This window comes from Lepus europaeus, chromosome 14, assembly GCF_033115175.1.
Source record: "Lepus europaeus isolate LE1 chromosome 14, mLepTim1.pri, whole genome shotgun sequence".
NCBI classification, from domain to species: domain Eukaryota; kingdom Metazoa; phylum Chordata; class Mammalia; order Lagomorpha; family Leporidae; genus Lepus; species Lepus europaeus.
Genome location: NC_084840.1, coordinates 31,701,149 through 31,728,419, shown reverse-complemented (window position 1 = coordinate 31,728,419; position 27,271 = coordinate 31,701,149). Strand labels below are relative to the sequence as shown.

Sequence of the window (27,271 nt, the reverse complement as noted above, 5' to 3'; positions counted from 1 at the left end):
AGTGGCAATTAGAGATGGAAGAGAGTACAATTTGGGACATTCTCAATTTGACTTGCCCCAAATGGTACAGTTATAAATGTGCCAGGGGATCCCAATTCAATCTCATCAAGGTGGCATGTACCAATGCCATCTCACTAGTCCAAGTGATCAATTTCTGTTCACAACTGATCATAATGATAGGACTAAGAGTCAAAGGGATCACATAAACAAGACTAGTGTCTGCTAATACTAACTGGTAAAATAAACAAGGGAAAGAATGATCCAACATGGGAAGCGGTATACACAGCAGACTCATAGAATGGCAGAAGTCCTAAACAGCACTCTGGCCTCAGAATCAGCCCTCAAGGCATTCGGATCTGGCTGAAAAGCCCATGAGAGTATTTTTGGCATGGAAACCCAAGACACTCTGGCAAAAAAAAATGACCTAAATGAAAGATCTCTGTGAGTGAGATCCCAGTGGAAAGAACAGGTCATCAAAGAAAGAGGTACCTTTCTGAAGGGAGTAGAGAACTTCCACTTTGACTATGACCCTGTCTAAATAAGATTGGAGTCAGCAAACTCAAAAGGCCTCCATAGCCTTGGCAACTCATGACAGGAGCCTAGGGTGATTACTGACGCCATGAACAAGAGTGTCAAGTTGTTAAGTCAACAACAGGAGTCACTGTGCACTTACTCCTAATGTAGTTTCTCTGTTCTTAATGTGCTCTATGTTATGATTTAATGCTATAACTAGTACTCAAACAGTATTTTACACTTTATGTTTCTGTGCGGGTGCAAACTGTTGAAATCTTTACTTAATATATACTAAATTGATCTTCTGTAAATAAAGATAATTGAAAATGAATCTTGATGTGGATGGAAGGGGAGAGGGAGCGGGAAAGGGGAGGGTTGCAGGTGGGAGGGAAGTTATGGGGAGGAAAAATCCATTGTAATCCATAAGCTGTACTTTGGAAATTTATATTCATTAAATAAAAGTTAAAAAGGGCCGGCACTGCAGCTCAATAAGCTAATCCTCCGCCTTGCGGCGCCAGCACACCAGGTTCTAGTCCCGGTTGGGGCACCGGATTCTGTCGCGGTTGCCCCTCTTCCAGGCCAGCTCTCTGCTGTGGCTCGGGGAGTGCAGTGGAGGATGGCCCAAGTGCTTGGGCCCTGCACCCCATGGGAGACCAGGAGAAGCACCTGGCTCCTGCCTTCGGAACTGTGCAGTGCGCCAGCCACACCGGCCATTGGAGGGTGAACCAACGGCAAAGGAAGACCTTTCTCTCTGTCTCTCTCTCTTACTGTCCACTGTGCCTGTCAAAAAAAAAGTTAAAAAAAGATTTATTTATTTATTTATTTGAAAGTTAGAGTTACACAGAGAGAGGAGAGGCAGAGAGAGAAAGGTCTTCCATGTGGTGGTTCACTCCCCAATTGGCAGCAATGGCCGGAACTGCGCCAATTCAAAGCCAGGAGCCAGGATCTTCTTCCGTGTCTCCCATGTGGGTGCAGGGGCCCAAGGACTTAGACCATCTTCTGCTTTCCCAGGCCATAGCAGAGAGCTGGATTGGAAGTACAGCAGCCAGGACTCGAACTGGAGCCCATATGGGATGCTGGTGCCTCAGGCCAGGTCGTCAACCTACTGTACCACAGCGCCAGCCCCTTAACATTTCTTTTAAATAGCTATGTGCTCTTAATCAGGTGCATATATATTTATAATAGTCCCATCTCCCTGTTGAATGATCCCTTCATCATTACATAGTGTCCTTGTTTGGCTTTTTTATCAGTTTTTATGTTATTCTATTTTGGCTGATATTAGGATGGCTACATCAGCTCTTTTTTGGTTTCTGTTGGCATGGAATATCTTTTTCCATTCTTTCACTTTCAGTCTGTGTTTATCTTTGTTAGTGAGATGTTTTTCTTGTAAGCAGCAAATAGATGGGTTTTGTTTTTTAATCCATTCAGAAAGTCTGTATCTTTAAACCAGACAGTTGAGCCCATTTACATTCAAAATGTCTATTGATAAGTAGTTACTTGGCCTTGCCATTTTTCCATAAATATTTCTATTGTTTACTTTGGATTGTACTTTTTTGGGGGAGATTTTCTGACTTCACCTTCTTTTATAGTGATGTCCATGTTTTTGTGTTTCTGTTTGAGGCACATCCTTAAGCACCTTTGTGTAAAGCTGGACACTTGTTTTCTCTTTTTCAAAGATTTATTTTATTTATTTAAAAGACAGAGTTGCAGAGAGAGAGGTAGAGACAGAGAGTGAGGTCTTCCATCCATTAGTTTATTCCCTAGATGATTGTAACAGCCACCCTGTGCTGATCCAAAGCCAGGAGCTAGGAGCGTCTTCCAGGACTCTCACATAGGTGCAGGGGCCCAAGGACTTGGGCCATCTTTTGATGCTTTCCCAGTCCATAGCAGAGAGCTGGATTGGAAGTGGAACAGCTAGGACTTGAACTGGAGCCCATATGGGATGCCAGAGATGCAGGCTGGGGCTTTAACCCTCTGTGCCACAGTGCCAGACCCTAATTTCTGTTTGTTATGGAAGGTTTTTATTTCACCTTCATTCATAAATGAGAGCTTTTCAGGGTACAGTACTCTGGGTTGACAATTTTTTTCTCTGAAGACTTGGAATATATCTCTCCATTCTCTTCCTAGCCTGTAGGATTTCTGATGAGGCACTTATTAGTCTAGTTGGAGATCCTCTGAAAGTAATCTGGCATTTCTCTTAGGCACACTTTAGAATCTTTATGTTTTACTGTGGAGAATTTTACTACAATGTTTTGTGGTGACTGTATTTTTTAGTCATGTCTATTAGGAGTTCTATGAGCTTCCTGTACTAGGATGTCCCTTTCTTTCTCCAAATTGGGGTAGTTTTCTGTAAGTATTTCACTAAAAAGGGTCTTTTAATCCATTCTTTCTTTACACACTTTCAGAAATTCCCAAGACTCTTTTGTTGAGTCTTTTGATAGTATCCCATAAATCTCTGATACTGTTTTTTAGTTTTCTAATTTTTTCTTCCATTTTTTGGTCTGACTGTAAGATTTTCAGAGATCTGTTTTCTAACTCAGATATTCTTTCTTATGCCTCACCGAGTATTTTCTTAAGTCTTTCCACCATACTTTTTTATTTGTTCTATTGAATTCTTCATTTCCAATATTTCATTTTGATTTCTCTTTAAAATCTCAATTCTGTGCAAAAAATTTTCATTCATGTTATGTATTATACATACATGGTTCATGGATTGGCTTCTGATTACTTCCTAGTAATTCATGATCAGATTTTTGAATTCCACTTCTGGCATTTCACCAGTCTCTTCATATTCACATTCTAGGATTGAAGTGTTGTGTTCTTTTGGGGGCATCCTGTTGTCTTCCTTATTGTTTCTTAAATTGCTGTGTTTATTATTAGGCATTTGTGGTTACATTTTTTTCCCCCTGCAATGGTTTTTACCTTTGAATTACACCTCTTTGGCTTAGTAGAGTGTACACCCTTTCAGTGAATACCTAGAGGCATATGATGGGTGTGGTCAGGGAACTCTGTTCAGTGGTCCAGGGTGAGGGAAGTGCCCAAGGTGACACTCATGTTGGAGTGGTAAGTCTTTTTTTTTTTTTCTTTTATTCGGATGGGAGGTTTGTTCTACTCTGTTGGCATATTCTCATGCTCATTTTTTCTCCTCAAAGGAGATCAATGCCAGGTGCTAGCCCCAGTGGGTAAACAAAAGGTCTGTGTAGTCTGTGCAGTACTCAGTGTGAACAAGGATCTTGCAGCAATGACACTCACCAGGGAATCAGGAGCCCCAAATATGTTCAGTCACCCACAGTGACTGCTCAAAGTCTCAGGCACACCCTGAGCTCTCCCATGCAGCCACAATTTTTTCACAGCTCTACACACAAGGCTCTCACAGTCACAAGCACTCAGCCCCATGTCAATTTTCCCAGCCAGACTCAGGCATTCCCTCTTGGTTGTTTGCTGGGCATGCAGACAGGAGCTGGTGCAACTGTTAGATATGTCCAAAATGGTGCCTGCTCTCTCTCAGGTAGTTATAGGATGCCAGCATCAGGTGGTTGGGGAGAGAGAAATGTGTCTGTGTTTTTTCCCTCAAGGTTGGCAGGTACACTGTACCCCATAGGGTTCCAAGCCAGACTCATGCCAGCCTCTTCCTACAGCATTATCACCAATGGCTTGGGCTGTTGCAGTCTGGTCTAACCTCATTCTAAAGCTAGTGCTAAGGCTCTCTGTTTCTGAGGTCCTGAGTTGTGCACACCCAAACCCTCCACGTGGGTCCACAGTGTCCCTCAAGTTTGAGTGGAGTTTCCTCTACAGTTTTCTCCCTAATTCTTCCTTGAGGTTGCATTCTCACCACTGTTTTTACAGCCATCTTCCCCTAAACTACAACAGTAAGCTCTCTCTTTATTCCACCATTTTGACAAAACTTCTATATGGATAATAGTTTACAGCAGTGGAAAGGAATGAAATATGTGCTTCCTACTGAGTTATAAGAACAAAAACAAAAAAAAACTATGATTTACAAACTTATATAAATGTATTTATAGAAGATGCCTAAACTTATATAAATGCGTTTATGAAAGATGCTTAAATTGTAAATTACACTACTATTTAGGAATACACACATATATAAGACATGATTTTGAAAATTCAGGATAGTAGGTATCTCTGATCAGGAACAGAAAAAAATGGAGTCATTAAGAAAAACGTGAGTTCAAAAAAATAAGAATGTTCTTTTCTAAACCAGAGAGCTCCTCATACCAATATTTTTATAAATAATATGCTAGTATTCTATAATACTTGACATTTAATGGAGGAATTGAATTTCAGTTTATAAATGTACATACATACATATTATTTTATATAACAGTAGCTAGTAAACTGAAACCAATAAAAATTCTATAAAAGTCTCAATGTAAGTAAAATTAAAGGAAATGAAAAATAAAATAAAATGACAGACTTCTATTTGTCTTAGTTTGCTTTCTACTGTATAATAGAATACCAAAGACAAAGTAATTTACAAAGAAAGCAATTCAGTTCTCACAGTTCAGAGGCTGGGAAGATCAATATGAAGATGCCAGCATCTGGTAAGGGCATTACACAGCAAAAGCAAGAGCTGGGTTTTATAACAAAACCACTCCTGTAATAACAGCATAAATGTATTCATAAGGCTGGAGCCCTCATTGCCTTATTATTTAGAGGTCATACATGTTAACACTGTTTCAATGGCAATTAAATTTCCATGTGTATTTTTGAGGGGACATTCAAATCTTAGCACTAATCATGGGAAAATGAGTAAATGTCAATCACAAAAATTAGAAGTTACTGGACAATTATATAACTTAATCATCATTATATAAGAATAAATTTCAGATCAATTTCTACTATCATAAATATACCAGAAAAAACATAAATGATTGTTTCATATTTAGAAAGACTTGAGAAGTATATTCTAGACAAAACTGTTCCCCTTCTAAGATAATCAGATAAAATTGGTAAAGTGGTATGGGTTTAGCAGGATTTGTCTTCCTAAAACTCATGCATCTGTTTAAACTCTGATGTCTTAATGTTGATGGTTAATGGATTAAGGGTAGAGATTTAATCTAATGATGGCTTTTGAGACTTGGAGCCAATGGGATGTCATTGGGTTCTTGGACATGGTCTCAGACGGTGTTCTTGCAAAAGATTTTATTATTTGAGTTGAAGTTCTGCCTAGTTGTTCTCTTTCTCTCCTTCTTGGATCACGATGGGATTATTCCTCCATACCTGAAATGACCAGCCTCCTCAGGCACCAGAATATGAGGCCACTTGATCCTGAACTGTAACCTTCAAAGTAAAAGATGACATAAACCTTTTCTTTCTTATAAAGATCCTCTAGGGTATTTTGGCTAAAGTAAGGAAAAGCAGAATAATATAATAACCAAGGAATTCCAAGCAGGATAAGTAAGAACAAATACATACTTGAACCAAATGTTCATATACTATATAATTAGATATATTAGAAAAGGACAAGCCTATGAAAAGAAATACAGGCAAAAGATATGAATATGTAATTTTTAAAGTGCCCACAAAATGTCTGAAAATAATTTTAGTATATGTTGTTATCAAAGCAATGAAACTTTTAAAGATATAATTTGTACCTATCAAATTAAGGATAATAAAACAATATTCAATGTTGATGAGAATGTAGGAAAATAAAATTCACACAAACCCCTGGAAATGTAAATTAGTTTCATCTTTAAGACAAATGGGAAGATGAATCAAAAGTCTTAAGATTGTACAAATTCTTTAGCTCAGGGTTTCTCAACAGTAGCACAACTGATATTTTAGGTAGGTAATTGTTGTGAGGTTTAACAAGTTTCGCAATCCCTAGCTGGCATCCATTAGATTCGTGTGACATCCTCCACTTAGCTAAAAAGCCATGGTCAAAGCTTCAAAACCACTCTTCATGGAGAACCATTGCTTCAAATTGTTATTTCCATTACTAGGAACTTATTTCTAAGGAAATACTTTCGTGGGCAAAGACTGAGTGGCAGGAGAGATCTTCTCAACATTACTTTCCAAATATGAAAATTTGGAGAGATTAATTTAAAATCACAATAAATTGGTTAAATAGTAACATCCACAAAAGATAGCATAATTTATTCATGCTAAACATCTTCTATTCTTCAAAAATGATATTTTATCATGTATCTCCCTACAACTATTGCTCAATATCTCTTCTCCTGTTCATAGCCAAACTTATTCAAATTATTATATATATTCGATACCCACTTTCCCTCCCAACTCCCTCCTCAACCCACTCCAGTGAGATTTAGTTTCCCATACTATCATTGAATCAGCTCCTGCTAAGGAACCAATGACCTTCATTTTGCTAAATCTATGGGGCTTTTCCAGTACTCATCTTATTTGACTTCATGGCATCATTTGACATGGCTCATCACTCCTTTCTTCTTATTGCATTATCTTTCCTTGACTTCTTTGATAAGTATATTCTCTTGGCTTCCCTCACATTTATCAACCTCCTTTAAAGGTTCATCCTACTCCAAATGGCCATTAAATATTGGCATTGCTCAAAATCTCTCATAGCTGTTCTTTCTTCTTATTCTATATACCTAATTCTGGCAATTTAATCTACTTTCTTTTTTGAAGGTTTTTATTTAATGAATACAAATTTTCATATGTACAGCTTTTAGGGATATAGTGTTTCTTACCCTCATACCCGCCCTCCCACCCACACTCCCATCCCACCTCCCACTCCCTCTCCCATTCCATTTTCCATTACAATTCATTTTTAATTGACTTTATATACAGAAGACCAACTCTTTACTAAGGAGCGATTTCAACTATTTGCATCCACACAGACACACAAAGTATAAAGTACAGTTTGAAGACAAGTTTTACTATTAATTCTCATAGTACAACTCATTAAGGACAGAGGTCCATCATGGGGATCAAGTGCACAGTGACTCCTGTTATTGATTTAACAATTGACACTCTTATTTATGACATCGGTGATCACCCGAGTCTCTTGACATAAGCTGCCAAGGCTATGGAAGCCTTCTGACTTCACAAATGCTGTCCGTTTTTAGACAGGGCCATATGCAAAGTGGAAGTTCTCTCCTCCCTTCAGAGGAAAGTACATCCTTCTTTGATGGCCCCCTCTTTCCACTGGGGTCTCACTCACAGTGATCCCTCATGTGGAACCTTTTTTGCTACTATGTCTTGGCTTTCCATGCCTGAAATGCTCTCATGGTGTTTTCAGTCAGGCCTTAGGGCTGTTCAATCTACTTTCATTGTTTCAGTTATTTATGGACCAAATATACTCAATTTTGTGACTGTAGTCAATACTGGCATTCTAAGCAATGAGCTTTCTATATTCAGCTATTTATTTTACATCTCTAATTGGGTAAGTCAAAACCTCAAATTCGAACATGTCCAAAATTGAACTCAAGATTTTTTCTTATTACTACCCAAATTCTATTCCTTTGATTTTTTCCCTCAATCTCAAGGAGCAGTATAACTATAAATTCAGTTGCCCCTTGCAGAAAATGAAGAGTGATCAGCAATATCCTCCTCCTTTAATCACGCTCCTTCATATTACAAGTGAAACCTCATATTCTCTTAGCACATTGTAATCTTTCTTCCAGAAGCGCTTTACATCCCTTATTCACCAAATACACACAGAAGCACACAAACACGGAGTCTTATTTCTTATCACCATATCTTCACAATTCAGCTGAAGTATCATTTCTTCTCAGAGTCCCTTCACAGTCCCCAGATAAGACAGGGTCTTTTATATATAGCCTCATAGATTAACAACCTTTTTGGAGAATTCAAATTTCTGCTATTTGTGACTAATTTCTACTATTCCTGTCAAATAGTGAGATAAGGCCAATAGCAGAGTAGAAAACTGTACCTATAACTAAGTTATTATACTCAGATTATAGAGTTCATTTCAAGGTGGATCCTGCAGCCAAATAGGGTAAGTTATGTTGGAATTTCAGGGCAACAGGTCTGGGAGTAAAAACAGATTTGCTGTTTCTATTCAGTGGAAGATCTCCCTGTGGACATGGCCATCATCATCACCATCAGAAAGACACACCCATGAGAAAACTGGGGAGAACTAATGCTGTATTTACTGAATATCTTCCAGTACAATATTCATTGATTTCTTTAAAGTATGTTTGAGATTATTTCATTGAAACAAATTTTATAAGTTTTGTCACAATGTATTCATTTTTCCTCAAGCCCAGTTCCCTGTAACACTAATTCAGTTGCTGTATACAAAGGAAGTAGAGATAATAACTGAGTCAATTAAAATTGATATATAGTATTAATTTTATATATATATTAAAATTAAATCAATTTCAGCATCATTGAGGGAGGGTTTATACCAAGAATAAAATCAAAGAAGGCTCAATAGTAGGGCATATATAATACAACATTTTAATGGGTTAAGGGGAAAACAGTCATAGTTATCTTTCTGGATGCTGAGCAATTGTTTGATAAAATTTAATAATCTCATTTAAAAAATAATAGTATTTCAATGTAATATTTTAAAATACTTATATGCAAATATGACACTGCCAAAGGGTTATAATCATGTTTTGTATGTATTATATATACAACAGCCAATACTACAGACAGAAAAATACATAATGTCTTCTGTCATAATATCTTCATCATTCTATAAGTGTTAATTAATCTTATCAGAAAATTTTAAAGTTAAGTAAAGAGATTATAAAGTAAGAGGTGGAATTCTGGGTATATGAATATTTATTAATTTTGTAATGGTCTTGGTAAACCTAACCACTAGAATTAGTGGTAAAATTTATAAAGTAATCATTCAAACATAGCATTCTATGTCAATATTTCCTGTAAATCAAAAACAATTTATAGAGTAAGATGACAAAAAATTCTATTCATAACAGCAATATGAACATAAAATAATTAGAAACCTGCTTAAACAATATACAGAAACTGAAAAAATATAAAACTCTCCTAGAGGTCATTTTTATCAAGTACAAAGCATGCTATGAATGCTAAGACTTAAAAATATTATATCAATTCTCCAAATTAGTCTAAATATTATATAATATCAAATAAAGTAATGTGAAAACATCACTTTTATAAATGACTGACAATAACCTAATGTTGATGATGGTAAAGGAAAATGCATATACTGAATAAGGTATACTTTTTATTAGGAAAGTTTGACAATATAGAACAAAAATATTAATAATGTGCTCACTCTGCATCAGTCAGGGTTCTTCAAAGAAAAGTAACAGGTTACAGATGGATTATCTCTATTTCTTAAAAAATAGAGAGAGAAAGAGGGAGAAGAGAGGAAGAGAAAGAACTTCAGGAATTGATTCAAATCATTCTGGAAATGAGCAGATTTAAAATCTGTAAGGCAGGCCCTACACTGAAAGCTCAGGCAGGAATTGATTTTGTAGTCTTGAGACATTAACTCTTCTTCTCTGGTAAACCTCAGCTTTTGTTCTTAAGATCTTCAACTGATTGTATGAGGCCCACCTATATTATGGGTATTCAACTTAAAGTCAACTAGATGTAGATGGTGCACCGCAATCTGCAAAATAACCTATCTGCATCACCTAACTAGATTCAATGTTTGATGAAACAATGGTATTATATCTTAGTCAAACTGACACAGAAATCCTACAATCACATCCTCTGACTCTGCGATATCACTTACGGGAATTCATTAGGGGAGAAAAAATGGTGAGGGGAGGAGTGGAGATGTATGCATAAGACTAAATACCTCAGCAGCAGTACCAAAACAGTGCTGCTACCTAATGGTTTGATATTGCACTACCTAGAACTATATACAAATAACCCTATGATTTCCCTATGTCAAACAACAGACATAGCAGCTAGAATGACATTATACTAACTACTGTTAAATGTTATCTCTTGGTTCACGTAATGTTTCAAAAGTACTTTCATGATTGCTAAGATGAAAATCAGCCTCTTTCTAAGGTGGAAAGTCTATTTCCTAGTTAGTTCTCCAGTCATTTTAGGACCTTGATTCTGGTAAACCTGCTCTATTTTCAAGTCAAAGAATAGGAAATCACAGAAAGAAATTAAAGCAATAATGCTACAACTAGGGATGAGGAACATAAAGATGGAGGGACCAGTGCTGTGTTGCAATAGGTTAAGCTTCCACCTGTGATTGTTGCATCCCATGAGTGGCCAGTTGGATTCCCAGCTGCTCCACTTCTGATCCAGCTCCCTGCTAATGCACCTAGGAAATCAGTGGAAGATGGCTCAGTACTTGGGCCTCTGTCATCCATTTGGGAGACCCAGATGTATCTCAGGCTCCTGCTGGGCCCAGCCCTGGGGATTGGCCATTTGGGGAGAGGGAGTGTCTCTCCATTACTCTTTGTAACTCTTTCAATAAATTAATAAATATTAAAAAAATGATAGAGACCACTGATATCTCAACACACTTCCAACAACAGCAACAAAGAGTAATTTGAGGCTTTTAAATTAAAAAGCATCAAGTTTAAGAGTTTAATTATAGAATAGTACAGAGACACCCATTCCATTATCTCTGTCCATTGAACAATTTGTCATTATTCTAGTTTTGCAATAGTGCAGAGAAGAAAATAATGTGTTGAATTTTTAGAGAGTTAAAATCTTACAGGGGAACTTTTGATACAGTTCAAAAATCACACTGGGAATAAAAACTCTGAGAAGGAAAATTCTGTAGACAAACCATAAAAAACTCTCACTTTCAGACTAAGATTTTTGACCTCCACCACAGCATACAGCTGTGTATTTAGGGGAAGTAACTTACTTGGGGTAACGTAAATCTTACAGATCTCAGAGGGAAAGGTTTACCATAGTCTCTTTAGCACTGTGTGGTTATTAATAATCTGAGAGAGATATCTCAGTTTCAGACCTTACTGCAGTCACAGAATAAAAACTTTTGTTTTTAATGGCTTATCATTCTTCTTAAAACCTTGGTGCCAAATAAGACCAGTGTCTGCAAATAATAATTGATAGAATTAAAAAGGAGAAAATGATCCTACATGGGAAGCAGGATACACAGCAGACTCATAGAATGGCAAATGCCCCAAACAGCACTCTGGCCTCAGAATCAGTCCTTAAGGCATTCTGATCTGACTAAGGAGCCCATGAGAGTTTCGCAGGCATGAAAAACCAAGACACTGTGGCAAAAAAAAAAAAAGAAAAATGACCTAAATGAAAGATCTCTGTGAGTGAGATTCCAGTGGAAAGAATAGGCCATCAAAGAAGGTGGTACCTTTCTCTGAAGTGAGGAGAGAACTTCCACTTTGAATATGGCCTTGTCTAAATAAGATCGGAGTTGGTGAGCTCAAGAGGCTTCCATAGGCTTGGAAGCTCATGACAAGAGTCTTGGGTGATTACTTTCATCATAAATAAGAGTGTCAGTTGTTAAGTCAAAAACAGGTGTCACTGTGCAATTACTCCCCATGTAGGACCTGTCTTACTTCAAAAGTTGTACTATGTGAATTAACGGTAAAACTACTACCCAAACACTACTCTATACTTTGTGTGTCTTTGTGGGTACAGTCTGTTGAAATCTTTACTTAGTATACACTAAGTTGATCTTCTGTATATGAAGATAATTAAAAATGAATCATGATGAAGAATGGGATGGGAGAGGGAGTGGGAGATGGGATGGTTGTGGGTGGGAGGGAGGTTGTGGGGGGAAAAGCTGCTATAATTCAAAAGTTGTACTTTGGAAATTTATATTTATTAAATAAAAGTTGAAAAAAAAAACCTTGGTGCCTTTATATTGTTCATCATGCAAATTAAATACTTTAGAATAGAATGCAAATTGAGTCCTTAGGTTAATGATCAGATATAATCTTTGGAAAAATCTTAGAAACATCACTGCACATATTATTTTCATTCACAAGTTAAAATTCAAGTATAAAAGTAAGTTGAAGCCACTTTAAAATACATAATTAAAAATAAATTACTGAATAATATAAAACAAATTGATCAGAAACAAGAGTGGTAAAAAGCAAAGGTAGCATACATTTGTTTTAACATTTTAAATTATATTATATGTTAGATATTAATATAATAAGTAGCACAAGGAAATATTTACCTTTGCCCAATTTTTTAAAATGCATAACTGATGAGAGTGCAGATAATATATGCATATATAAACACATCTATAGTTATTTAATAAAATTTGTGAAAACTTATACTTTTGTTGAATCCTACAGTGCTTAGGAAAACTAAGCAAGGGCAATTGCTGGTGGGTGAGGGAAATTGAAGAATTTCAGTCCCTGATATATTGGAAAGAGAGCAAGAGTGAGAGAATGTATTTAAACTGAATATTTGATTATTGAAGGTGATCCCCATAAGCAAAATATTTTCCCATAATTACACTTAATTATTTAATTGTTTACATTCACTAATGATATGAAACAACACAAAACAAACAAATGTAAGGGGCTGTTTTCCAGCAAGTGCATAATCATCAATCAAAATGTACTGAAAGATTCTTAAAATTATAGGAAGCTGGTCTGTTTAAACAGAAAGGCATATTTTATCCCAATCAATGCATAAAAGTAAAATTATCCATAACTGAAGCATGTTTCTCTGCTGTACAGTTCAGCTGTAATGATCCCCACACACTGCACTTGCACATCAATTATGATAATCGTAATCACGGTCGTTAAGCTGAATGTTCATTATTATCAGGATGCTGGTGACAGCAGATTCAATCACCGGGTGCAATGGGCAAGCAGTCACAGTCCCACCCAAGTTTCTGCAGACAACGATGTGCCACATTAAATCTATGATGTGTTCCACATCCCACTCTATTCCAAAAGCTGTAGACAGTAAAGGTCAACTTTATGTTCTGTGCAATATGCTTAGGTTCTCTAAATTAATTCTTTGGAGTACTGGATATTTTTATGCTTTGTAGCTTATAAAATTTTTTTAGGATCGAAATGCATGTGAAAATAACAAAAAGGGACTGCTCTACTGTTGTAATTCACCTGTAATAAGGCAGATGAGGAAAGACTCTACCTATAGGAACCATCTTAAGAGTCTCTTCCCTTTGCAAACAAGGAAAGATGAAACAGTTCCATTAAAATCAGTTGTCTAAAATGCACGTGGAAACTCATTCTAATTCAGATAAAGGCCTCAGACTATCATTTCTGCTTCAGTAAATATGAACATATGTGAATGTTTTGACAGCTAAAAGAATGTTTTTAGTACACTGAAGTTTTTATTGTCCAACTCGTTTTAGATCTATCCAAATAGATTAAATTAATAGTGACTGACTGGTATACTCCAATTTAATTTCACATCTATTTTAAATATTGAGATCAGCACAATAAAGAATTTATAAGTATAAAGTATTTACCTGAACTTAAAATGTTTGACCATTTAAAGATGGAAACTTGGAATCTAACAATTTGTGGTAGTTTATAAGTAGATCAAAGAAGTAAAAGTAAATAATATGATATGGACATTGATTTTTATTGATTTACACTCTTTCAAGTAAATTATATATCACTATATGTGATTTTTTATTATTGACTTTCATATTTCATAGAAAAACACTATCATATGTGCTCAATTCTCTGATTTTGTGATTTCATTGTACAGTGCTCTCCAGAGCAATGCATTAAATAAAACAAAAAGCTAAATTGTATTTTATTTATTTGATGAAAATGTGATTGGAGAACATATTGAGTAACATTTGATTTTTCTACTGATTCATACTCTTTAAAGCCACTGGTTAACAAATCATTTACAATCAGTAACTTTCATGTTTAAGAGTGATGGAAAAAAAGTTCTCCAAATAATTCTGAAACATGAAGGAAAGGTTGGAGAACAGCAGCCAGATAAACTTGATTGAGCTTTTTCTTAGCAGAATCCAGTCTGCTACATGCTACTAAATGTTATGTACAAGTAAATATGTGAAAATATTCAATTTTCCCACAGAAACACCATAATTTCATGTCAATCCTTTCTTTCTTCTACATTTGGAGCCTAATGACTCCAGTCTCCTCAAGATTCTCTTTAATGCACCAATAATAAATAATTTATGGCCTTTAGTATCCAAAATCAAGAAACAAATTTTGGGGGCAGGCATTTGGCCTAGTGGTTAAGAGGATGGCTAAAGACACTTAAATTTCATATTGGAGGAGTACATGGGTTCAATGCATCTTCCTGCTAATGCAGAAATGTTGACCCTAGAAGGCAGTGATGATGGCTCAGCTGATTAGTTCCTGTCAATGACATGAGAAACCCAGGTTGAGTTTCCATTTCCTGGCTCTGGGACCAGCCCAGGTCCACTTATGAGGATATCTTGGGAGAAAACCAGTGGATAGGAGTTCTCTCTCTGCTTCTCAAAGAAATAAAGATAAGTTAATTAACTTGAAAAACACAAAATCTTATAAAAAAAAAAAGCCTGCTTTTAGAAACCCGTTGAGTGAAATTATCTAAGTAATTTAATATAGAATCAAAATATAAAATATTTCAAGTAACTCTAATATTTTACATATAATTTTTTAAAGATTTATTTATTTGAAAGAGTTACACAGAGAGAGAAGGAGAGGTAGAGAGAGAGAGAGAGAAGTCTTCCATATGCTGGTTCACTTCCCATTTTGCTGCAGTGGCTGGAGTTGAGCCTATCCAAAGCCAGGAGCCAGGAGCTTCCTCCGCGTCTCCCACATGGGTGCAGGGGCCCAAGGACTTGGACCATCTTCCACTGCTTTCCTAGGCCACAGCAGAGAGCTGGATTGGAAGTGGAGCAGCCAGGACTCAAACTGTTTTCCATATAGGATACTGGCACTGGAGGTGGTGGCTTTACCTGCTATGCTGCAGCGCTAGCACCCATAATGGCTACTTTTATACCATGTAGATTTCATTAGCCACAAAGGAATAAACGATTTAATAATTTTATTTTAAGAGATGAAAAGGGGCCGGCGCTGCGGCTTACTAGGCTAATCCTCCGCCTAGCGGCGCCGGCACACCGGGTTCTAGTCCCGGTCGGGGCGCCAGATTCTATCCCGGTTGCCTCTCTTCCAGGCCAGCTCTCTGCTGTGGCTGGGAGTGCAGTGGAGGATGGCCCAAGTCCTTGGGCCCTGCACCCCATGGGAGACCAGGAGAAGCACCTGGCTCCTGGCTTTGGATCAGCACGTGCGCCAGTCACAGCGGCCATTGGAGGGTGAACCAACGGCAAAGGAAGACCTTTCTCTCTGTCTCTCTCTCACTGTCCACTCTGCCTGTCAAAAAAAAAAAAAAAAAAAAAGATGAAAAGGAAGACAAGGTGAAATAAGGAATGAAGGGAGGATACGAAGATGAAAAAAAGTAATGAAGATTAGGAGGGAGGTAAGAAGGCATGTTGGTATTTGATATTGTCTACACAGTTTTTTTTTTTTTAAGATTTATTTATTTGAAAGTCAGAGTTACACAGAGAGAGAAGGAGAGGCAGAGAGAGAACGAGAGGTCTTCCATTCGCTGGTTCACTTCTCAATTGGCTGCAACTGTCAGAGCTGCATCAATCTGAAGCCAGGAGCCAGGAGCTTCTTCCAGGTCTCCCAAGTGGGTGCAGGGATCTAAGGACTTGGCCCATCTTCTACTGCTTTCCCAGGCCATAGCAGAGAACTGGATAGTAAGTGGAGCATCCAGGACTTGAACTGGCATCCACATGGGATGCCGGCACTGCAGGTGGCAGCTTTACCGGCTATGCTTCAGCGCTGGCCGCTATACAGCTTGTATTGGCTTAGGAGGACCAATGATTTGTTGAGATTTGAAGAATCCTTATATTTCCTTAATTTTCACAGAATACAACAGCAATTACTTGTGGTTAATTTTGTTAAGTAGATACACTTCTTTTTTTTTCTCATGCTTTAATTTTTTTTTTTTTGACAGGCAGAGTTAGACAGTGAGAGAGAGACAGAAAGAAAGGTCTTCCTTTTTCCATTAGCTCACCCCCCAAGTGGCCGCTAAGGCCTGAGTGTTGCGGCTGGCGCGCTGCACCGATCTGAAGCCAGGAGCCAGGTGCTTCCTCCTGGTCTCCCATGTGGGTGCAGGGCCCAAGCACTTGGGCCATCCTCCACTGCACTCCCGGGCCACAGCAGAGAGCTGGACTGGAAGTGGAGCAACCGGGACAGAATCTGGCACCCCAACTGGGAGTAGAACCTGGGGTGCCAGCGCCGCAGGTGGAGGATTAGCCTAGTGAGCCACTGTACCGGCCAAGTAAATACACTTCTTAAAGCATAAAGAGGCACATAATAATTCCTCCAAAATAAGAAAACAGATTTAAATTTGGTGTAAAATAACAGTGCAATTGTAACAACAGCTTCTGGCAAAACAAGTTTTCTCTTTAAATAATAATATGATTTCCTTTTATATCATTTAAACATTTAACTTTTCCCTTCAATAGTCCAAAGGTAAATATGTATATGTATGTATATATATAGCTGTATATCTATATGTACATATTAAAACATGAATGCCACGTTGCAGACATAATGTCTGTCATGAGGTAGGGACTGAACTGTTTCCTCCCATTCAAATGCTGAACTTTATTTTTGACTGTATTGCTGATAGGGCCTTTCAGGAGGAGTCTAAGATTAAATGAGGTCATTCAATAACCCATAAGTGATGTGTTTTTAACTACAGCCGGAATGCATTGATAAGAAACCTAATCATATAACATGGTGGAAACAATATCTTACATACCTTTTTATTCCCAGTGCCTGTAAAAAGTTCTTGACTAATAGACTACAGTAAAAAGATAGTGGGTATAATCAGGAACATAATAATCAGTCACATCAACAGAAACCAGGAACAGTGATGTGATTATAGTAGCAAAGACATTGCCAATTTGAACTAAATGGGACACAGAAAGTAGTACAGAATGAAGGCGGGCTACTGTACTTCTTAAGATTAGACAGCATGATCCACCACTATTCTTCAAGGAAATGATTCCATAGGAAAATGTATGATATTAAATTTATACCATATATCTTTATTTCAGTTATGTATATCACGCGCCTCTTACTTTCCCCATCTTTCTATAAACATAAGTATACAACAATACAACACTGGAATAAACCTTCAATCTCTTATTGACAGTAGGTCAGTTGTGCCATCTTTATGCATACAGCTACAAATAATTTTGTTTTTTTTTCATACATTGAGTATTTAATGAGCATGTAAAATAACTCACACAAATCTATCAGGAAAAAGATAAAAAACTAGGTAGAATACTTGAGCAGCCACTTCACAAATGAGGTTTTTCAAATGGCCAGTGAACACTGGAAAAGACCTCAAGCTTATCAAATTCAATAAAGTTAAAGCTACAACAAGATCCTATTACACACCCACTAGAATGGCTAAAAATAAGACAGACAATACAAAGTGTTGAAAAAGACATGGGACAACTGAAATCTTCATATTCTAGGCAGGAGTATGAATTGGTACAACTGCTTAGCAAAGTTGTTTCCAAACTGTTTGAACATGACATCTAAACATAATGCAAACATTATGACACAGAAATTCTACCTCTAGATGGATAGCCTACTTAAACATATTACATGTCTGCCAATAGTGAGGAGGCCATATTTACTTTGTTATATTTCAGACAATGGGATGTGCAGCAATGGACATGAATGAACTGTAGCTACACATGGCAAGCATCACTGAAGCAGAAGTGTGCTTGTACATCTCAAATGAACTGCCTTTGCCGAATGTGCAAACACAGACAGAACTCATATATGGTGACAACATATCAGACCACATTTTGGGAAAAGGAGCATGCAACTGAGGAGAAATCTGGGGTGGAGGGGCTGGCCACACTCTATTTCCTGATAAGAGTATGCTCCCTTAGTGAAAATTCATTGCTTATTTGGGTATTCTCTTTTTCAGTTTTACCTTTTAAAATTTTATTAATATAAAGAGAATAGACTGTTTATTTCATAGATATGATTCTAAGAATATAATGATACTTCCCTCCTTCCTCCATTTTCTCCATCCTCCTTCCTTTCTTTTTTGTCATTTAAGTTTTTTGCGACAATATACTTTCAAACCACAGGCTCAATACTCCTCTAAATAAAGAGTTTTACAAGTAAAAAGTAGAATGACTACTGCTCTGGAGGAATATAGACAAGGGTTATAACAATAATCAAATCACAAGATGTCAATTTCACTCATATACATTAAGTGTTGTATGTGTGTGCTCTATATATTAGCTACCACAAATCAAAGCAAACATGTGTTTTGTGTTTTAGGATACTGCTTATTCCATAAATATAAGCATAATGGTCTCCATTGCACCCAACTGGCCTTAATCATGATGAGAATATTTATATTTCATTTTTAACCGTTCAAAAACAGAATAATTTTTTTTTACTCTTTCACGAATTTACCTTATCACAGATCCATTTTTTAGGATTTTCACTTCGGAAATGTTGTTCTTCACAGGAATCAGGACCATACTTGCTTGATGAATGCATTGATGGGATGTACTTTTCATTTTTATGGTAGGAAGAAAATGGCAAAAACCTGAAATATATTTAGGTTAATATGTTTACTGCAGATGTATTTGCTTTAAAGAATATACATTTGAAGGAACAGTAGTCTAGCATCATGAAAATAATGGATGGTTTGGAGTCAGAATACTGGGTTTCCATTTTACCCTCTCTGCTACTATCAGTGTTAGTAACTTCTAGGACTCATTAGTTCCTATTGTGAAAATTGAAATACTAAAACTATTCATAGAATTTCATGAGTCTCAAATATATTGTAAATATAGATATTAAATAATAAATATATGAATTAAAGATAGCCAAAATACCTCAAAATTAACCATGTCAATAAAAACATGATTTATTGTAAAGTAGGATCCCAAAATTAAAAGGACAATCAAGCAATTCTCATTGAAATGCATTTTCTTCAAGGCTTCAGTTGCTTAACTAACAGAGGCATTTTCATAGAGGTTAAAAAATTCATGGTCAGCAATCTGTAGTCACATCTTAGTTTTACCTTTGCTAGACCTATTCCCTTTTCAAATTACTTAACCTCCAGGACTCTTTCCTTCCACATAGGGCTGCTATTAAAGACGAAAAAATCAATATACATAAAGGATTTAAAATGGAGACTGAAAAGAATCTAATAAACAATGGTGATGCTAAAAGTAGAAGTAAAAGTAGAAAAGAACTTGTTAATGGATAATCATTACTATTTTATCAAAACTACTATTACATTTAGGTGTTAAGATCAACATAAAAGAAAAGGCTTTCAAAATTTATGTACACTTTCAGAGAACATCCTAAGATTGTGATGTACTTTCACTGTAACTCAAATCCCTCAACAAAACTCATTGAAGTAAGAATAAAATAATTTATAAACACACAAAGAAAGAAGATGAAAAGAATACAACAGATGAAAAGAAAACATTTTTGGCTCAGGAAATCAAGTGGTAAATTAGCAACTGGCAGAGAAGAATTAAGAAAACTGAATTTTGAGGCCAGAGTTGTGGTACAGCAGGTTAAGCTGCTGCCTGACACCAGCATCTCATATGAGCACTGATTCTGAGTCTCAGTTGCTCCATTTCCAATAGAGGTCCCTGCTAATGTGCCTGGGAAAGCAGCAAATGCTGGCCCGAGTCTTTAAGCCCCTGTCACCCCCATGGGAAACCAGGATGGAATTTAAGCTCCTGGCTTCAGCCTGGCCCAGCCTTGGCCACTAAAGCAATTTGGGGATTGAACCAGAGGCTGGAAGAACTCTCTGTTCTCTTTTCTGTCTGTAACTCTGCTTTTCAAATAAATAAAATAAATCCTAAAAAAACAAAAAACAACAACAACAACAACAAAAAAAACCACATCTGTTAACATATGTGGTTAAAAACAAACTGAAGTTTAAGAGGCCAAGGAGCAATCTGTCCTGCAGAACTCTGTGAAAGCTTGTGAAATGAAGGTGCAGTGAGTTCAGATGAGAATGAGAAATAAAGCTGAAAACAGATTTTGAAAACCTATATATGGATAAAGCTCCATGTCTCTGTATCAGTTCATTTATCTATAAGAACAGACTAGGGGGCTGGCATTGTGACTTAGCAGGTGAAGCCATGGGTACTAGTTTGTGTACCAGCTGCTCCACTTCTGATCCATTTCTCTGCTAATGGCCTGGGAAAAGCAGTAGAAGGTGGTCTAAGTGCTTGGGCCTCAATCATCCACGTGGGAGACCAGGATGAAGCTCTTGGCTCCTGGCTTCCACCTGGCCCAGTGCTGGCCCTTGAGGCCGCTTTGCATGGAAGAGCTCTCTGTGTGTCTCTCCCTCTTTGTAACTCTTTCAAATAAATAAATAATTTTTTTAAATTTTTTAAACAGATTATTCACAAGAAATTTACGCCAAATAACTCTGGTCTCAGAGAAAGCAGGCACAACAAGTGCAAAGTGATGCACCAAATGGAATTACATGAGTTTTATTCCAAAGTCTTCCTTGCTGATCTCTTAAGTGAACTGATAGTTGGGCTTATCTCATTCAGAAGACTGCATCTTCTGAGAAGATACTGAGAGTTCCCAGAAATGAATTCAAATGTCTACATTTGGGGTTGTTTTAATTTAATAGACCACTTAATAATACAATAAAGTCTGGTATAATTTTTAGAATTTCCTTTTCAATCTAAATTTAAATGTATTACTAATTGCGAAATAAAATCAAACATAAAAGATAACCTAGAGAAAATACACATCATAATGCAGGAAACAGTAAATTCAGAAATTTTTAATGAATATAATCAAAGGAGATATGGTATTAATGTAATAAGAGCAGGATTCATTTTTTAAAGAAAAGGGACATTCTTCCTAGCCATAGAAGAGCCTATTCTTGTTTATTGGCAAAGCTGCTATCATTTAATTGGTATCAGATTCTTACTTACACAAATAACATTCTTTAAAAAAAAAATAAATGAAGGGGCCGGTGCCGTGGCTCACTTGGTTAATCCTCCACCTGCGGCACCAGCATCCCATATGGCCGCCAGGTTCTAGTTCTGGTTGCTCCTCTTCCAGTCCAGCTCTCTGCTGTGGCCAGGGAAGGCAGTGGAGGATGGCCCAAGTGCTTGGGCCCTGCACCCGCCTGAGAGACCAGGAGGAAGCACCTGGCACCTGGCTTCGGATCAGCACAGTGCCCTGGCCGTAGTGGCCATTTGGGGAGTGAACCAATGGAAGGAAGACCTTTCTCTCTGTGTCTCTCTCTCTCACTGTCTAACTCTGCCTGTCAAATTAAAATAAATAAATAAATAAATAAATACAAATAAAAAAAGAAAAATAAAGAAAAGGGACATTCAGAGAAAAGAACAAAGTCTGGGAAAAATATATACATATTTCCTATATATAGCAATCACTGTGAAATTTTGATTTTACTAATTCAATATATTTATGTATTTTATATGCACTTGCTATGTATATAAAGTAAAATATCCTGCTATGAAAAATATTAAAATTTAGACTTTGAAAAAATAAAGTTGAAGTTCAACAAATATTTATTAACCATTATGAAATGCTAAAATTTTTCATAAATCTCAGAGCAGTTGGGACACTAACCAGCATACATATGGAATGTCAGCATTGTAGGTGGCAGCTTTACTCGCTATGCCATAATATCGGTCTCAAGGCAAGAGTTTTTTACAAATATAAATTCAATTGAAAAACTTACTTTTTGCCAATTTATAAATTTGTTATACCACTTTTCATATTTCTTCATAATTTCTCTTTAATATTAAGATTAACCTCCGTTTTAATATTTGTCCCAAGTAAATATTTTCTGACAATAGTTAAAATAAGTGCATGAATAACATACAAAACTTTGAATTTATCAAATTATGGAAGTATCATCATATCTGCTTTTTAGGCAAAGAGCTCTTATAGAAGACAGATTATGGTCATTTCAGCAATAATTTGCACATGGGATGAGTATCACATGCACAAAAATAAATGCTGCTCCAATATACCTGAGCATACAAAGAAGGTGCTGTGAGTTGGCTACTGCACTTCATTTTTAGTCACTTCTGAATTGCATTTTAATAACTTGTCTTTTATGTCTGAACAAAACTTGCTTTCTCAAGGGAATGGATGGCTCAGAAGACATAGATGAAAGACTAGCTATTTTCCTGCCCATGAATTAACACTAATTTAGTCATAATGCTTCTTTCTTTTTCTTTTACTGAGTCTTGATACACTTTTTTTTACTTCAAAATAAAATTATTCTGTTTTTAAATACGACACGAGTAAAAACATGTATAACTATGCAAGATTCAGAAAGTAATGTCAAAAGAAGAAATGCATGTATGTTTCTAGTGCCTAAGAAAACTGTTTAATATATGGCATAATTCCTCTAGTGCTTTCATTATTTCCTACTTTCTTACATGTATAACTGGATTATACTATAAATATTTTATATTAATTTATAATGAGCATTTTCCAATGTAAACATTTTAATGTCCACATGATAAAATATCAGTTTTTACATATTACAATTGCAACGTGCTTTCCAAAACAGCTTTAAAATAGATCATTCTGACAACAATTTGGTACAAACAGATCTGGCATGGAATATTCAGTTTAGATTATAAGTTTTCAAAGAATTACAACATGAAACAACAAAAAATTTATATAACCATAATCTTTCAAAATATTATACCAAAACTATGTCAATTTTTAACCCTTAACTTTTTCTTTTAGGCTTCAGGAATCATCTCCTACTTCCCCCTGTTCATCTCAAGTGTCACACAGGGAGCAGACAGGCACTGCACCATCTTGCCAGCTGTGCTGCACCTTCCTAAGGGTCTCCTCCACCCCAGGCTGTGCCTTTTTGTTAAAATGACAAAATTCCATTTATAACATATAACTTTATGTTTTATGTATATACTGTGAAATGACTAAATCAAGAGAGTTAATATATCCATCACCTAATATACTTCTTTTGTGTATGATTATGCCTTTTGCTAGCTTCATAAACTGCTTAACATTATAAAGTCATTATGGAAATCTATTTCCTTCATTCTGAATTGATGCATCACTTTTATGTATAATGAACTTGGACAATATGAGTTCAAACATGAAATAGAGCCATCCCCATGTGAACAGAAATTTGAGACCGAAAAGCTCAAGTTCAGACACTGCTGACTTCTTCAAATTAACAATAAATAGGAAATATTCTGAAGCAAAGATTTATAAAATAACAAGGAATTGGATGAAATAAGCTATTAAGGAAATAAAGGTTAAGAACAAGCCTTTTAAAACTAGGTAACTTCCCATCTTGCATTTAAACGTCAGGCTGGTTAAGAAACACAAAAAGGACCTTGGCCTCTTGGCAATGAGGGAAATCCAAGGGAAGGCCCAAACTCCCAGGCACAGCCACATTCACACAGCAAAGCAGCAGACCATGGTTGCTATGCCATTTTAAATCTACTCACTTTCGAAACCCAGACACACGAGAAGACACTCAGTTCAAAAATTCAAAAATAAAGAGAACAGTCTTAGGCCTGAAATGTACCAACTGCATTGGGCATTTCCTGTGAGGCACTAAACTCTGTGGGAGCTGTGTCTGACAGCTCGTAATCCCCCAGCAGTGATGGGGTAAGGTCTCAAAATTTCACTTAAATAAAACTGAAGTTGGACCCAAAAAGTGAACAAAGGAACTGGAAAGGGAACTAGAAAAGTAAACACTAGGAGCTGCTTTCTGAGAGAGCAGAAAATTGCCTTTTATTCTAATTTTGAGTAGCATGTGCTCATCTATCACAAGACTAAGAAATCTGCAGCAAAAGGCACCAGACTATTGCCAAATGCAACAGTTTGCAAGCAAAGCAACTGGCCCCTGGAATCAGCTCGAGTGTGCCTGGGGAAGAGAGAACACACATCTCTCCACACACAAGGGAACACCAAACTGACTCCAGAAACTTCTACTGAGTCAAGGCAAACAGTAGGTTGAAAATGTGAGGGGATGAAGGAAGGCTAAGGAAGCCAAGATGAAGAGTAGACAGCTCAAGTACTGAACTAAAGATGATCTACACACTATCATTTATATTTAAGGCAGTTTAAAACAGAGACCTTTAAAACAAAGATTTCTTTTATTTGAAAGTCGGAGTTACACACAGAGAGAAGGCAAAGCAGAGAAAGAAAGAGGTCTCCTATCTGCTGGTTCATTCCCTAATTGGCTACAATGGCTGAAGTTATGCCAATCTGAAGCCAAGAGCTAGGAGCTTCTTCTGAGTCTCCCACACCGGTGCAGAAGCCCAAACTTGGGCCATCTTCTACTGCTTTCCCAGGCTATAGCAGACAGCTGGATCGGAAGTGGAGCAGCCAGGTTTTGAACCAGTGCCCATATGGGATTTTGGCACTGCAGGAGGAGGCTTTACCCACTACGCCACGATGCTGGCCCCAAAGAGAGGTCTTAACCAAAAAACCATTACATAACATTAAAAAAAAATCTTTTGGACTGACTAAAAGAGCTACATTGTCTACTCCAAATCTATACAGCAGGGATCTGCTTTCAGCAGGTAAGCCTATATACAAGTTACTCTTATAACATTGTCCTGTTTTGTTTTAAGAGAATATATAACTCCTATCCCCACAGAGGTAGCCCTCAAGGCCTCAAGGATCCCATATACATAGGGACCCATCTCTACAAAGGAACTATTTACATTGCATTGGAAGCACACCTGTTCCACCCAACTGCCTTGGGTGAAGGGGTTATGGCTAATTCATTTTTACATGTACAATGACAAGTAGTAGTCTCCCAACAATTTTTATTTTGTATGAATGCTACATGAAAATGGTTTTACAATACCACTACTGTTTACATTTCAAACACTGTCACCATTATCCATCTCCAAAACAAAAGCAATAAATTACTACCAACTTTACTGCAATTTCCACAATATAACACTTCTGGACTTTTTAATATGAATGAACATTCTTGCTCTACTAATACTCAGAGCAGTGATATAAACTTAGCAAACTTAGCATTCTCTTTGGATTGGAAAACTTGCTGGGAAGTTACTTCATTCTTTTTCTCTTTTTCAAAAGTGCATCTCATATCACCACTGCTTTTTTTGGAAGGAATACTTGTTTTTTGGAATGCTTGTTTTTGTTTTTGGAAGGAATGTTTGCAAAAATTCTGGCTATGCTGGATCATCATAAAGTTTTTCTGCTTTTTCTTCTTTTTATTTGTGGCACTAGCAAATCGATTCATTTTGGTTTTCTTCCTCACAGATTCCTTTTGGTCTATTTTCCCAACCATTGCAGTCGCCAGTCTTGTCTCCTCATCAGACTTGGGCTTTTTATGGAGGCGTTCACAATCCCAAAGGGAAAGTAACTTGCTCCTGCGTTCCTCATTACTGTCTATCTCACTATATTTCCTCTTGTTGGCTTTCCCAGAGGCAGTGTCCAGTTCCTTCCTCATCTGGGCAATGCGGATTTTCTGGAAAACTTACTGAGTCAAAACTTGACTGGTGCTGACGGTGGTAGTTTTGGCTTTCCACTCTTCCTTGGGCATGCTGTTCATCTTCTGGGAGAGTTCTTGCTGTTCTTCAGAAGAGTGGTGCACATCAACCCATTCCCCACCAGCATCCTCCTTGTACTCATCAAGACTGGCACTTTCCCACCTGTCTTCATCATTTTCAGCATTGTCTTCTTTCTCAACTTCCAAAACTTCTGCTCATCGAATATAATCTTTAGCATCAAATTTTCCATATTCCTATACTCCAGCTTCTGTAGAGGCCTTACCCCAGAATTTCTTTTGCAAAATCTACAGATTCAGTAACTGGAAGAGCTAAATCAAAGTTCTAGCAGCCATCACAACATTCTTATCTTTGTGAGTCTTATACTGAGTCAAGTCTTGGAAAAGTTCTTCAGTCATGGCTAGAGGTCACCGAGCTGTTATTAATATGCATGTGTATTCTTAAGTGTGTGTATGTATGTACATGTCTACACTCAAATATGTGCATTCATACTCATATATGTATATACAAAAATTTGACTAATGATTCTTAAAATAAGACTTCTCTTAAATTAAGAAGAAATTATTGAATTTTCAAATAGGAGTTTCTCAGTAAAATATAAATAGCAATGAAAAGCCTAAAATCACAAATAATTTTACTTTGTATTCAAATTTCAGATAATTTTCAATTACTATAAAATTGTTATCTTTTATAATTTACTTTCTATGGACAAGTTTGAACATTTTTTGATTGGTTATTATTTATAGCTCCTGCCTATTTTTCTGCTGAACTATAGTCTTTTTATTTTTTATTTGTTGAGCTTTTTATTAAGTGGAACATTGAGCCTTTTGCTATAACAATAATTACAAATATGTTATCTCAAAAATAATACCAGTTTAAAAAACATACTAAGTTGGACATTATGCTTAAAGTAGGTACTTTTCAATTAACTGAGCACCATATTAAGGAAGACATATATTTCTCTGTTTTTTAGTCTAATATTTTTAAAGATATAAATCTTTCAAAAATTATCAATAAGAATGTGGTGGAATCATGTTATAAACAAACAAGTTATCACATGAATGAGCAGTTACAGAAGAATTGGCATAGGTCTCAGGAAGCAAAAAAAAAAAAAAAAAAGGAAGCTAAAATGGATAATTAATTTCAGGGAAAACAGGACCAATTCAAATATTTTACAAAGTCTTTCTACACTGAGTGTTAATATTTTTATATTATTTTCCAAATAGCAATGCCACACTACACTTACCTCTTTTCCCCTTCTTTTCCATTTTC

The 27,271-nt window shown here is 36.6% G+C and overlaps 1 protein-coding gene and 1 non-coding gene across 2 annotated transcripts in view; one reads left to right on the top strand and one right to left on the bottom strand.

Annotated features, from left to right (window-relative positions):
• Positions 1–27,271, bottom strand: part of SPATA17 (spermatogenesis associated 17) — a 291,772-nt gene that overhangs the window by 50,692 nt on the left and 213,809 nt on the right. The window contains exon 9 of the mRNA XM_062211329.1: positions 18,909–19,044. Within this exon, the coding sequence (XP_062067313.1) occupies positions 18,909–19,044 (136 nt within the window). The remainder of the gene's footprint in view (positions 1–18,908; positions 19,045–27,271) is intronic.
• Positions 21,314–21,431, top strand: LOC133774047 (small nucleolar RNA SNORA24). The gene has a single exon (XR_009868025.1). It is a non-coding gene; the product is annotated as a small nucleolar RNA SNORA24 (small nucleolar RNA).